The 15,660-nt window shown below is 43.8% G+C and overlaps 1 protein-coding gene across 2 annotated transcripts in view; it reads left to right on the forward strand.

Moving 5' to 3' along the window:
* Positions 1-15,660, forward strand: part of UBXN4 (UBX domain protein 4) — a 230,193-nt gene that overhangs the window by 82,687 nt on the left and 131,846 nt on the right. Inside the window, exons 6-9 of one of the 2 annotated variants that reach the window (XM_078682452.1) lie at positions 4,756-4,861; positions 5,462-5,516; positions 5,641-5,676; positions 6,030-6,194. In XM_078682452.1, coding sequence (XP_078538578.1) covers positions 4,756-4,861; positions 5,462-5,516; positions 5,641-5,676; positions 6,030-6,194 — 362 coding nt within the window. The remainder of the gene's footprint in view (positions 1-4,755; positions 4,862-5,461; positions 5,517-5,640; positions 5,677-6,029; positions 6,195-15,660) is intronic. The other variant, XM_078682453.1, reaches the window with a different exon arrangement.

Here is a 15,660-nt window from a genome sequence, read left to right on the forward strand (position 1 = left end):
ATGTATTAAATTTTTAAACTAATTCTCTAAAAAATCTTTGAATAAAATGATATTGAGTAGTAGTTCCCACTCTTGAATTTCTGTTCTAGTGTTGGATGGTTATTGGTTTAATTGAACTATCCACATCAGTACTGGCATCGTTGTTCTGTACCTCATCAGGGCACAGGGGTCTATTCCCTTTATTTTCTAATCCCAAAAAAGAACTGCCCTCTCAGGCCAATACTGGACCGCAGACCACTCAACTTTTACATTCAACCCGACCACTTCTACATGGTCACTTTACAACAAGTGCTTCCACTACTACAGCAAGGCGACTTTCTCTGCACTCTAGATCTAAAGGACGCCTACTTCCACATTCCAATACATCCTGCTCATAGGAAATATCTCAGGTTTGTGGTAGATGGTCAACACTACCAGTTCAAAGTTCTCCAATTTGGAGTCGCTACAGAACCCAGAGTTTTCACCAAGTGCCTCACAGTGGTTGCAGCCTATCTCAGAAGACAACAAATTCATGTCTTCCCTTATATGGACGATTGGCTCATAAAGGCACAGTCCCACAACAGCTGTGTTCAACACACACTCCGTACATTACAGTTGCTTCACAGTTGCGTCACAGTCTGGGATTCACAATAAATATAGGCAAATCCCATCTCCAACCGTGCACAATACAACAATATCTAGAAGCTACAGTGAATACTTCCACAGCCCTAACATATCCCAATCTGGTCAGGATAAGTGCTATACAAATGCTAGTTCAAAGATTTCAGCTACAACACTCACTACCAGCAAGTGTGTTCATGCAGCTAATAAGAATGATGGCCTCTTGCATTTTTCTTGTTCCTCATGCAAGACTGCAAATGCATCCATTACAAGAGTGTCTAGAATGTCAGTGGAACCAAGCCAGCTAATCAAGGTCAACTAACAGATCAGGTGTTGGTGGACAACCACACCCATTGCTTTCTGCAGAAGTGGACCACTAAAAACCTTTCCAAAGGGCAGTCGTTTCTCGAGCCAGTCCCACAGATAGTGCTAACAACAAATGCATCGCTCACCGGCTGGGGAGCACACCTTCAAACCCATACCGTTCAAGGTTTATGGACCTCCCAACAAAAACAATTTCATATCAACTACCTGGAATTGTTAGCAATCTCTCTAGCGTTGGAGTCTTTTCAATCGCAACTGCTAGGGAAAGCTGTCCTAATCCGTACAGACACCATCACAGCAATGTATTGCATATTAAAAGAAAGGGGAGGACACACACTCCAGTTATCCCACCTAGCACAGAGCATCTGGAGATGGGCCATTCCGCGGAAGATATACCTCCTGGCAGAACACCTACCAGGAGTACACAATCAGATAGCAGATCTGCTCAGCCGTCAAACACAACAGATCCACGAATGGGAACTTCATCCTCAAGTTCTAATTCCATTCTTCCATTCTTCCACATGTGGGGACACCCAGAGATAGATCTGTTTGCCACACACCAAAACTCAAAATGCCCAAGCTTCGCATCCAGGTATCCACACCCATTGTCCAAAGGCAATACGCTATGGGTGAACTGGTCAGGCAAATTTGCTTCCGCTTTTCTGCCTCTCCCACTCATTCCATTACTAGTGATGAAATTCCAACAACATTCCCTCACAATGATCCTAGTTGCTCCGACATGGACAAGGCAACCATGGTTCACAACTCTGTTGGAACTATCAGTAGTACCACATCAAAAGCTTCACCTCTCACCCAAGCGACCCTTGACCCTGTCTTCAGGGTAGGCCGCTCCCCACGCCACACAGCACCACCTGTGTGTTCGTGTCCCTGCCCACAGCTGCTGTAAGTTCGCCACTGCTGTTGGTCTCTTGTTGTGCCTCCTGTTTTCTACTGTCTACTTTTGCTCCTGTCTATTGGCTATTTCTCCTCTGTTAACTGTTGACTGTTGCCCCTATTTTATTTCTTTATTCCTGTTAACTGTTGCCCATATTTTACTTCTTTATTCTCTGTTTTTACTGTTGCCCCGTTGTGATCGTTCCCGCCGTTTTTCCTGCCGCTGACTCCCATGCGGCCCGCCCCCTCAGTGCCCATTCGCCACCCTGCTCCCGCCTCCCAGCAGCTCCTCCCTCCCTCCTCCCCTTATATGGCGGTCGCTGAGTGGCTGCGCGGAGCGGGCACGCCTAAGGCAAGCCCGTCTGTGCCTGGACCGTGCCTAGCGCCAGAACCCCTGACCCCCGCTATCGCCACGACGCCAGTCTCCGCTACGATGCAAACACCCTCCTCGCACTCAACACTGGTCGATCGCACACCTGCTTCCGGGCCTCCCTGAAGGGCACCCAAGGACCCTTCACCTGCCGTAACTGCAGCTTCACCAGCATCCGTCCCACCAACCCACCCACCGTGAAAAGAACGCAACCATCTCGGATGCATTCTTTTCAACACCCGCTCCGCCCACAAACACGCTGTTAAACTCTGGGACCTACTTGACTCAACCTCTCCAGACTTCGCCTTCCTGACAGAGACCTGGATGGACCCCTCCTCGGCACCCGACATCGCCTTAGCCATCCCGGACGGCTACAAGATCACCCGCAGGGACTGCACCAACGGAACAGGAGGAGGAATCCCCATCGTCCACAGGAACACTCTCAGGGTCTCGACCTACACCGACGACACCCTCAGCACCACTGAACACCTACACATCCAGATCCACACCGATTCCAACACCACCCTTAGAGGAACCCTAGTCTACAGACCCCCCCGGCCACAGTTCAGCGACTCCATCGCCGACCTTGTCAGTACACACGCCTTCGCCTCCACAGACTACATCCTCCTCGGAGACCTGAAATTTTACCTCGAGAACAACAAGGACACCAACTCCACCACCTTGATTGACAACCTCGCCAACCTCACACTCAGACAGCTCGTCACAACACCCACCCACTCTGCCGGCCACACGCTTGATCCCATCTTCTCCGCAAGCTGCCATGTAACCTTCAGCCACAACACCGAACTCCATTGGATCATCCATTTCACCTTCCGGAAACCCATCACCGCACCCAACAGATCCCTCGCCGCTGCTGGAGCAAAGTCACCAAAGAACAGCTAACCACCACCCTCGCCCGGAGCCCACCCGCTGACCGCACAGACCCAGACACCGCGGCCCGCAACCTCACAGTGGATCGAAGACTGCACCAACTCTCTCGCCCCGATCAAGAAACCCTCAAACAGACACACCTGCAAGAAAGCCAACTGGTTCACAGAGGACATCCAGGCCTCCAAGCAAGCCTGCCGAAAACTAGAGAAGAAATGGCACAGCGAACAGACACTGGACAGTTACGCTGCCCACAAGAACACCACCCTTAGACCCCATCAGCTCATCAAATCTGCCAAAAGGACCTCCCTCAAAGACCGCCTAGACAACAACGCACACAACAGCAAAGAGCTCTTCAACATTGTGAAGGAATTCTCCAACCCCAGCTCCAACGACATACCACCCTCACAAGACCTATGCGGCCACCTACTTCCATCGCAAGATCGCAGACATCCATAACAGTTTCATCATCTCGACCACCACGACAGCCACGGAGACCTCCGCCCCCTCCCGACCACCATCAGCACCTGTCCCCTGCTTTCTTGGACCAATATAAACGACGACGACACCATCAAAGTCCTGAACACCATCCACTCCGGCTCTCCATCAGACCCATGCCCACACCACATCTTCAACAGAGCCGGCACCAACTCATGGCCAACCTAATGTGTTAATACGAATAATAATCTGTTTCTTGTCTATTCATTCTTACCATATGCACTCTTCATAATTCTGTCTTTTAGTTTCAAGACTAAATGCTTTATTGTTGTAACATTAATCCTTGTAATAATTGAGGGTTTTAAGTCTGTCCAATGAAACAAACCTATCATACTGAGTGAGAAAAAAATACCAGATACTACAGCAGATGTTGGTTTAAAGAAAACTCTTGTACTCAAGGCTTGTAAAATGAATTAATTGCATTTCAGGTCTAAGAATAGTCACTTCATGTTAGGGTGACTTGGATTTATTTATTCACCTTGAGCTATTATGGGAACTAGACAATGTCCATCACACGTTTCAAGTGAAGGATATGGATAACAAATATAATAGTTGTCCATCAATGGTGTGAATTTGGTGTTGGCGTTAGAACCAACACTTTATGAAATGGCAATCGTTTTCATTGCATGGAGTAGATTTATGTGATTATTGTCATCAAGTGCTTAATTAAACTTCTATAAGGTATGAAAAGCACAATGGTGTGAAATGTACACACTATCCACTGACAGTGCTTATAAAATAGAGGTAACACATATAATGCTATGATAATTCAAACCCAAATGAGAAGGAACCAGTCTTAGAGTGGTTGGCCTCAGTAAAAGTGACAGCATGAGTATGGCAGCCGGACATGTTCCCAGATAATGGTAAATGGTTCATGTGGATCAGATTTTATATCTTGGTGCCCTTATAAATGCAGAATGCTATGAAATATATATAATGGGTTTTTATTCCAAGAATACCTTTTTTATTTTTTACTTTTTTTTGTATGTCTCTGTTGTGTTATTTATAGTGTTTTGTATACTTTTGTAGAGCAGTAACATATTACCCAATCTCACCTTACTATTTGTATTTATACTGCTGTGGAATAGAAACATATTACCTATTCTCACATTACAATTTGTTCATCAGAAGTAATTTCTGAGTGGCTTATATTGTGTTATTACTGAATATTTTTAAACCAGTACAAGATCCCGTAGAAGTTAACCCTTCTCAAGAAGCTGCTTCTGGTTCTACAGAGGCATCAACAGATCAGAGGTCTGCAGAGGAGATTTCAGAGAAAATTGAAAGGTTTGTTTCTATATGTTTAGTCTTTTGTTTTATAGCATTCTCAATGAGTTGTGTAAACTGAGTATATTTATTATTAACTTTTCATTTGTATTTAAAATGGGAGAGGGCAAGAATAGTGGTCTTTTGCTTAAATCACAGTTAATTGATCCTTGGCAAGGCATGGTGGCTAGAGAGTCCAATTGTGACAGTATGTTCAAGTTCTCTAATGTTTGGGTGGTATCATGTTATACAACTTTTGTGTCATTTAAGAGCCATAATGCCTCGCAGTACATGTATCACTTGAACATTAATTAAGTTATGTTTCACTTCTTGACCACAAAAGACCTTTCTGATTTCAAAGGTTTTGGCTAATTAAAATTAATGGAAAATTAAGAAAGGCCATGATGTTTTTAGTTTGGGAATGCAAGAGAGCACAACATTGAATTCTGACATATGAACATTTGTTTGTGAGAGGTATTTCTTTTCTTGATCCCAACCTAGATTTACTTCACTTTTCAGTTTTTGACTTTTATATCAGACGTTACATTGTGTTAAATGTTTACATGTAAACTAGGACATTTTAAATGAAACCTCATCTAAAGTGTACTGTGTTCTGTTTAGAATTACCCAAAAACTAGAAGAAAGACGAGAAGAAAAGCAGAAAACAGAGGAGCAGGTAATGTTGAAAACGAAACATGCCATTTGTATTTGCCTGCTCCATTTGTTCCTCCTCCTCATGAGAGTCAATACTTTATCCATATTTTTGTTTCCCTTCTTCTCCTCTTTCCAATTTACACCAGGTCCTCAACTGCAGAGGGCTGAATGAGAATGCCCCTGTGAGTATCACTCCAAGGATAGCTTGGTTCCTTTACGGTGTTAGGAGATGCAGCTTTTACCACTTCCCGTCACTTATAATGCACGACCTAGAATATTTATTTTATTACCATCACATAGGTCAGAATTATCTTACCACCACTATCTGAGTACCTTTGTGCTTGGTTGGAGTTTGTACTTTTTTAGTACCATTGTCAGAAATGTGTTGAAGATTATTAAAGCCAGCATCCTGTTCATAGTTGTCAAGTTTCGAATAAACATGGAGGTCTGTGGTTGAATGAAGGAACATCCATTTGCTTGAGTATAATTGGATTTCTCTGTAATTTCACTCCAGTTATGATTTCTTTCCACCTAGAATGAAATAAAAAAGGAAATAGAAAGAAGAAAAACTGGGAAAGAAGTCTTGGAGTTTAAAAGAAGACATGAAGATGACTTGGCTAAAAGATTATTGGAGGAGCGTACTAAAGAGAAGGCTGAAGAAAAAGCTGCCAGAGACCGCATCAAACAGCAGATTGCATTGGTATGGATTGCTTTGGCTATTAAAACAGTTTAGGGTCAAAGTTGATCTCAAATTTAAAAACTGTATAGTATGAATATAATTCAGATGTTTATTAGCCCAATGCTGCATGTACCCGGCATTGCTATAGTATTCTAGTAAAAATAGTTTACTTGTGGCTTAAGGGCATATCTACTATTACGCTCCTTGGGTCAAAACTAACCCAAGGTGACTAACAGAAGAAAATGTCATGACTTGCTCTTTTCTAAATTCAGTGCTGCACTTTTTTTCCTCTGTGCACAGTTCAGCATTTGATATACACGTTTTGTATTCTGCCATATTTTACACCATTCCCTATTTAATAACCAGCATCTGCAAAGCAATAGACATCGCATTTATCTGAGTTTGAGCTATTGGCATTGTAAATGACAATGCCTTTTATTAATGTTTTGGTTTTTAAAACATAAATAAAAGGCATTGTCATTTGCAATCCCAATAGTTGAAACTCTTGCAAATGTGAAACCTATTGCATTCCAAATGTTTGAAGGCATCGATGAGTTGCCCCCTTCTGTCTTCCTTGGCCCCTGAAGAACTCCCGATTTGCAATGAGTTAAATAAACATTCCGGTGATCACAACTGCCCACAAGAGACCGTCCTGCAGTAAGAGAAACTCATTACAGGAAATAGTGCTTACAGACTAAAGAAGATGTACCTTGTAACAACCAAATTAAAAGGGCCTATCCTCATGGGAGGTTACCAATGAAGACAAGGCAGCACTAAGGAGGGACTAACAAGCCTAATAGTGAATCAGAAGCCAGCATTTATGAAGGACAATGGCATAAGCCAATGACCAATATGGGCGGAGAGTAGGCGGGGCTTCAAGTACGTACTCCAATGCAACATGGCTCGCTGAGCAGCGCATGCGCTGCCCAGACTTGACATAAAAAAAGATTTCTAGAAGTCCCCTAGTTCCAAAAATGGCCCATCCCTTTAAAATGCTAGCATTGCTGGGGCAGAGTGCTTTCAGAAAGTTCGACTAACTGGAAGCCATTTTAGCTTTTTGTTACATATGCCAAGATGATCCCTCCTACTTGCATGACCAAGAAGCACTCTCCAATATGGACAGCCTTTGCTTATCCCAATTAACCAAAACAACCTACTCACAACGCAACCCAAGCTCATCCTCTGTTGGCATTGATTCTTCTGAATAGAGGGATTGTAAACGTGTGATCTTTTTTCCTCAGGTGACATTCCATGGTTATTTGTTTGTCAACTAATGCTAGTGGCCCTGCCCCCCCTTGTCAGTGCCAGTGGTACCAAATGCAAACTAGTTGTAACATGTGCTACACCTTGTTGAAGTCCCTGTCAACATCCATGTCTCCCTAAACACTAACTTCACAGTTGGGGACCACCAACTTAGTTCGACCATTTCCATATAAACCTCAACATAGAAGGCAGTTTCTGCACCTTAGTCCAACCATCGGTGGCCCGAGCAGCACTCTTCACTATTCTTTAACCCACTCAAAAGCAGTTTCTTTATTCACACATCTCTGTTGTTGCTTCATTATCCACCTACCACAGAGCTGGGTGTTCTTAAGCAATAGTTGTTCTGATGGCTTCCTAGTTATCAGATTCCCTTAATATTACGAAGAGGCATCTTCCAACTACATGATTGATGTCTCACAACTGAAACCACAATTGACATATTGGAGATATGAAATATACAAAGATAGCCGAGATGTTAGTCATTTAAGTGTTGGCGACAATACAGCTTTTTTTTCTGCACCTCCTTAGACATGGGATCCAGAGCTGCCAAGGGTTGATAGGTACTTTTTTTTACATTTGTTAACTTTTTCAGGGCATGCCCTCTCCATAGTCTTAGTGTTCATAGTCCTCTGCGGCCTTTATCTGACCTACGTTGGTAACAGTTTTACACCCGGTTTGTCGTTGTTTTGGGAGCGTTGATGACACCCCTTCTTGCTTACTTTGTTTCTAGATGCATCTGTTTTTTTTTCTTTTAATAACAAATTTTATTGGGTTTCTCAAAGCGTCTCATTCCATGTGATAACATACATATACAATATCAGTGAGTATTGTGGGTCACATTTGGTAACAACATATTGTGGAATGAGTGAGAGTCCATGTCTTCTACAGCAGTGAATACATAATGCCAGGTACCGTGTTGGTAGAGTCGTGGTTACCTGTAATAGTTCACCCCGGCTTTAGGAACATATCAATTTACTTTGCCTAATACTACATTCAAAGGGACAGGTGCGTAGGGGGAAGTGTGGGGGGGGATAGGGGTGGTGCGGCTTAGGTACCTTTCTTGTCAAGTTCGTAGGCTGGCATACATCGAGAAGACTTTTTTGTAACCCATTGTGTTCGTATGTTTTTGTGTAGTAGTGAGGAGGGCAGGGGGGCAAGGCGAGCATGCTAGCAAGAACTAACCAATACACAGCCAACTTGGTCCAGAGCCGTGCAGGTGTAATAATGGCATTTCCCTGGGGGTTAATTGTGTCTGAAGCCTTAAAGGACTCTAGGTAGAGTTCCCAGCTCATTTCTAGAGGTCTTTTCCGTAGGCAATGGCGCTGTTCCTAGCGAAGAGCACCACTTTCTGCTAGTCCCCAGTGCTTTACTTCTTCTTTCCATGCCAATACCCTGGGAGGGCCGGCAGATTTCCACAGCCTGGTGATGCTGCGTTTTTCCAAAATAAGTGCTAGATCTGCAAATGTGGCCTGGACTCCGTAACCCTTTCTCTGTGGGTAGAGACCTATGGGGCAACTTTCCACGGTCTACCATGAGTGTTCCCAACTACCTTCTCTTGTAACCTAGCGCCAATATGGAAGCAGGGCTGGGCAGGCCCAGAGCATGTGAAGGAAATTGGCATCTTGTTCACGGCACCTGGGACACGCTGCTGTAGTTTGGAAAAATGGAGTGTATTCTGTGCGCTGTGTTATCATGAATTTTATAAATTTGAGTCGTGAGTTGTGGGATACCCTCTTGGGGTATTCTAATCTAGTCTTCCACTCTGTCTAGAAGCGTTCTATTAATATCTCTCTCCCAGGTGTGCTGTTCTGGTAAAAGAGGTGAGGGTTGGTGTGAGAGGATACTACGATACAACCAGCGAATCAGGTGTCTGCCAGTCCCCATCAAGTGTAGTGAATGAACTAGTTAATTGGTGTCTGGTTCAATCTCATCCATCTGGTGCCCAATGTCGCTGGATGTATCGTACCAGACTGGCATGTACCATAAAGAGCAGCCCAGTGAGCCCTTGCTTGTGTATGAAGTCTTTGTGGGTGAGTAATGTTCCATCTCTGAACAGTGCTTCCACTTCTGACATGCTCGCCCGTGCCCATGGAGACAGCTTGCGTCTCGTTAGTGTACCCGTGGGAGTGGGAAGGCCGAGGAGTTATATATAAGTAGCATACTTGGTGGTGTTTGCAATGTATTTCAGGGCTTGTTTCCAGTAAGTAGGTCCAGTCTTGAGTAGCACCAGGCCGACATTGGGACTAGTATCCCTGGGCATAAGTCTATGATGTTTACCCTGGTCTATCATTCGGGGTGTGTTAGCTATTTCTTGACGGTTTCATCCCGCCAACCAATATGAGAGCCATTGTAGTTGCCCCGCAAAGCAGTATGCACAAAAGTCAGGTGCCTACATCCTTCTATCCTCAGATGGGAGTTACAGCTTCGCTAAGCTAATACGACGACGACCTGCACCTCACATTAATTCAACCAGAAGTGTGTTTAGTGCGCGGAAAGTTGAGCTAAGAATCACTGCTGGTAGATTTGTAAAGAAGTAGAGGATTCACAGAAGCATCACCATCTTGGAAATTGCCAGTAGGCCTGCAACCGTAGGAGAGAGCGATGTTCAGAAAGCAACCTGAGAATGCAGCAAGACATTGGTCTTCTTTAGATTCCCATCCAGTATGTCATTTGTATCTCTATATATCAGTATCTCTAGATATCGAAAAGTAGTGGGGGGCCACAGGGGGAGTAAAGCTTTATTCAAACAGTATTGTTAGATTTCGAGTTAGTGAAGCCTTTACCTGCAGAAGTCCAAAGTTGTGGATTGAGCCTGTCTGTCTCCTAGGAGATTCTAAACAGGAGAAACAGCTTCCAACTCCCTGGCCAGCAAACCTTGTCTGAGGTCTCTGGGACCTTATATGGTCTGCTAGTGGTTGGCACATGTGTACACTGATTGGTGGTTGTATCTGGTGTTTCTATTGGGTTAGGGTTAATGTCCTCATTGGTTGGGTATTTGAGGGTTCTGATTGGTTTCTCGGTCTGTGATTCAATCATTGTAGGGTTGGGGCTAGGGTTAGGATTTCTATTGGAAGTAGGGACTAGGGCTTCCTATGTTATTGGTTGTTGGGAGTAGGGTGGGACTAGGGCTAGGGTTAGACCTTTAAATGGAAGTAGCTATTTAGGGCTTCTGGTGTGATTGGTTGTTGGACCAGTTGTGGGACTAAGAGTAGGGTTAGGCTTTCTATTGGAAGTAGGGACTAGGGCTACCTGTACCATTGGCTGCTTGGACTTGGGTTGGGACTAGTGGTAGGGCTAAGGCCTTTATTGGACGTAGAGATCAGGGTTTTTGAACTGATTGGGTGCTTGGACTAATGCTAAGATTGGCTGCAAGGTCCTGGTCTCCTATTGGCTCTAGATGTTAGGGCTAGTGTTGTGATTGGATAGTGTTAGGGCTCCCATTGGCTGAAGGGGTCACCTGATTACTAGGGCTACAAAAAAGGCCAGGCTTAGGGCGTCTCAGCCCGGGCGTCGAGGCAAAGGGCGGAGAGGACAAGGGTAGTTGCCTGTTTGTGCCTGTGAAGGGCAGAGAGGACAAGGGTAGTTGCCTGGTCGAGCCTGGTCGGGAATAGGGCCAGAAATGCTGCCCTTTTTCTCATTTAACAATACCCAGCCCACACCATCCACAAACAGAGCAACCCACTCACACCAAATATACACCACACACAACCCTATGCACAGAGTAATGTACCAGCATGCACCACAAACCCAACCACACCACATCTACACACCCTACTATCCCAACTACCACACATCCACCATCACCCACAAACAGTACACAACTCTATCCTATACCACTAACCAATACCCTCATCACTAACACAACACCAATCAACACCATACATAACTACATCCCAATCAGACACACTCTCCCCTGCTGTAATTACACCTAACAGTCCACTTTTTATCACTACCAAACATATAATGATCCTTCCATCAGTTGTCCAACAAACACCCTGCTCTCCCTACTACCATAACACTAACACACAACACACACACTGCACACCACCACGCTTTGTAACTCTTGAAACAAACCAGTCTAAGATAAACACTCTCACCTCTACTTCATTCCCTCCTACACACAACATACACTCTATTCATAAACACATCACCACCCCCTCTGTCACAACCTCCTCTCACAAACAATACTACACAACCAAATCAGGTGCATAAAACATATACATCAGCACCCCTTTTCACCACACCTCAAAAGCAAAACATATCGCACACACCAGCGCAACAAGATCTTCAGAGCGCGACACCTCATAATACTTACCATCACAAAATACATACATAGCCCCCCAAAAAATTCCAACATACAAGAAAAAATTCATGGGTGGCACATCCTTCTCGGTTCAAGCAGCCAAACTATGGAACTCTTCACCCCCCCAACATAAGATCCACCGACAACCACCTTGTCTTCAGAAAACTACTCAAGTTCTGGTTCTTCCCCACATAAGCACCATACGGAAAAAGAAATTTACAGCATATCCTTTGTATTTAAGCATTTGTTTTCACTTTAGATATGTACCTATCTTTGTGTATTACTTTATAAAACATGTAAAATAATTATGTTAAGAGAATATAATAATAATAATAATATTCATCAATAAATAAAAATCATCTTTGGTCTACATGTACATACTTCCATTGTGCATCTATGTACCTTCCATGTACTTGGATCTGTGTGTCTTACTTTTCTCCTGAAAAAGCATATCCAATGCACTACCCTATTTCTCATCCTGTGCCTCTATCAATATATTTAATCTAAATATACTTACTTCCTTTATGTTTCTATATACTTTCAATGTACTTATAGATCTATATATTTATTACTTTCTTCTAATTTAGCATTTCCAATGCACTAGCCTATTTCTCAGCCTATACTTCGCTCTATATATCTTCTAGCCCAACCTTCTGACTTATCTCAAACTTCTTTCTACAACTCCTTCTAATGCACTACCCTATCTCTCATCCTATACATCTATCAATATATCCTCTACATCCAATCTCTCATTTATCCCAAACCCCATACCACTACTATGATCGTCAAAATAACCCTTTCTAGACTCTCTCCTGCTCTACCCCTCCTTGCATCATCTGACACCTCTTTTTACTACACCGATCCCCTAAAACAAACCTTTCTAAACTCTCCCCTCTGACTCCTTCCCTCCAAAACTCCTTTTTACTCATCCAAAAGCCTCTTCCTACTGCTAAGACCTTAAAAAAAATCCTTCACTCTTTTATCCCTCCACTAACCTTTTCAATCAAAATTAACAGACTAACATGTTCAATTCTCAAATTCCATATTCCATATTTAACTATACTAATATACTGCCCAAATAACTGAATAACATATCTACTACTCAAATTACTTCATATTTATACTATACTAATTTTTAACACTAATCCTTTATGGGTTCCGGAGTGGCGTGCTACTCGCCAGAAAAGCGCTTCAACACCCATCAGGGGTAACAAGTGCTATATGAATGCACATCTTTCTACCCCTTTTATCCATCCGCTATCCTTCTCACTCCAAGTAACAGACTAATATCCATCACTGAAATTACCTCATATTTCACCATATTAATTCACCACTAATCCTTTATAGGCTTCCTGAATAGCATGCGTCAACAAGCGAGTGATAAATAAATACAAACCTTTGTCCTCCTCTATATTCTGCTATCATTCCAAATCCAAATAACTGACTAACCTATCCACTACTTAAAATGTACTTGCATGTTTCACTATACTAATTCAACACTAATCCTCTATGGGTCCTGGAGTAGCGTGCTACCCGCCGAAAAAGTGCTTCGACGCCACGTATGGGGTAGTAAGCGCTATATAAATGCAATTACTATACAATACAATACAAAGGGTATGGCTTGTAGATGAAGATCGTCCCTAAAGGGAAATACATGCGATTTCTCTAAATTTTTAGGAAGTCCCACGAGGGATTCAAACTGGGAAAAGGTGAGAGCAACCGTATCCAAGTTTTTCCACAGATCTTTTGAGTAGAGCCTTATGTCGTACGCATACAGTGACAGTGCGTGGACCATATGGTTAATAGGGATATCCCAGTCTATTGATTCGGTGCGTAAACGACATGCAAGGGGTTCGAGCGTGAGCACAAACAACATGGGTGAGAGGGGACACCCCTGTCTCCTGCCCCTTTGTATCATAGGCCTGTGATATATGTGCCCCAGTGCGAAACCCGGGCAGTAGGGGTAGTGTACAACAGGTTATTCCAATGAATGAAAATGGTGGGGATCCCAAACCTCCAAAGAGTGGCCAACATGTAATCCCAACCCAGTGTATCGAAGGCCTGGCGAAGGTCCAGCGATAAGCACCCTGCACCAGTGAGAGTCTCTGGACAGGCAGACATGACATGGTAGAGCGTGCATATATTTAGTGAGGTACTGCGCGTGGAAACAAAACCACCTTGATCGAAGTGTATTAATTTCGGTAATAGTGGTTACACAGGTTTGTGTCGGGTGACTAGCTCAAGTATCGGTGTAGGCTGGGAAGCATTCCTAATCAAAGCGCTGACAGATTGCCCTGTCTGTCCACCTCGGAGTGTACTTTCTGTGTATATAAGAATATTTGCACATACCTATGTTTCGAATTTTCCATGCATCCCTCAGTTTCCAATCCTGAGCCCACGTCTGTAGGGCTCTAGCCTCCCGTATTGATATCACACCCGGCAGTGGGGGGTGGGACTGATCCAAGTTGGTGTCCAAGACTGCATTAAAATCTCCACCCCACTATGCAAGGGTATGTGGTCCAATACGCGAGCGCTGCGCCCACCTGGGTAAGAAAAGTGTCTTTCTCCATGTTTTTGCATTTTTTTTAATTTAAATTTATATCTAGGCGCAACAGCTACCCAAAAAGGGTTTTCCGGCGCCCAACAGAAACACCCAGAGAAGAGGAATGGAACTTACAAATCAAAAAGCCAAGGTTTCAGTGATTTACGAAACAGTGTTACACTCGTCTGTGTACGAAGAGACATCGGAAGAACATTCCACAGAACAGGGCCTAAATAAGAAAAAGAACGGCCACCCATACGGGATAGTCTAATCTTAGGCACCTGAAATTTAGCCTGCGCAGTAGATCTAAGGGTGCGTGAAGGCATATACGGATGGACTAGATTTTGCACATATGTGGGGGCCATACCATGCTTGATTCTGAACATATAGTTTAGAGCTTTAAACTTAATCCGATTGTCAACTCTTACCCAGTGAAGGTCCCTCAAAGAAGCAGAGATAGAAGCTGTCTTAGGAATTCGACAGAGCAATCTGGCCGCGGAGTTGTGGACTCTCTGTAGCTTCCGTATCGCATCTTTGTTAGCTCCAAGATAGAGGATATTACCTTAGTCCAGTCTAGATGTAACAAGAGTTGGGACTACTGTTCTCTGAGAAGGGCAAGGAAGCATCCACACAATTTTTCTCAACCATTTCAAGATGGTGAAACATGTTGCAGCAACCTTCGTGGCTTGTTGACGCATAGCTAGTGAATCATCAATAATAAAGCCAAGGTTGCGAACATGATATTCAGGGCATAGAGGCTCCCAAAAGTCACTGGTATGCAATCTAGCATGCCCCGAACCATAGTGTATCTACCATTGGTGTCTATACGCATATCTTGTGTGATAAAAAGGACCCCCGCCACGATCCAGATCGCAGCTCCCTGTGCAAAAGCTAAGTATGCTGTACGAAATAGATGCCCCTTCCATTTCTTTTGAAGTTTAGCCGCCTTCAAGGTGGACAGATGAGTCTCCTGTAAAAGACTATATATGCCTCACGCCTGGCCAGTTGTGCATATATTCAGTGTCACTTATGAATTGATCCCATCCCACGAATATTCCAAGTGGTGAAGTTATAGTGTTGGGTTGCTGTCATGTGTGTTATAATTTCCGTGCATTCGCCCAATTCAGGTCTATAAGGTCGGAGCAATGTGTGTGTCTGGCACCCGTCGTGAACCCCCAAGAAAACCCCACTACAAGTTGCAACTGGAGAACATTGTTCGACCAAACATACATAGCAGCATAACATAACTATTTTGTTGCGTAAAGTGCATCTGTCAAAGGGGCCATTTAGGAGCAACAGTCAACGTAGACACCAAGTAAGTCCTAGCGTGCTCGCCCAGAATGACCAGCGCACCAACAACTAAGTAATATGTCAGTAGT

The sequence above is a fragment of the Lissotriton helveticus genome, chromosome 3_1, assembly GCF_964261635.1.
Source record: "Lissotriton helveticus chromosome 3_1, aLisHel1.1, whole genome shotgun sequence".
NCBI lineage: Eukaryota > Metazoa > Chordata > Amphibia > Caudata > Salamandridae > Lissotriton > Lissotriton helveticus.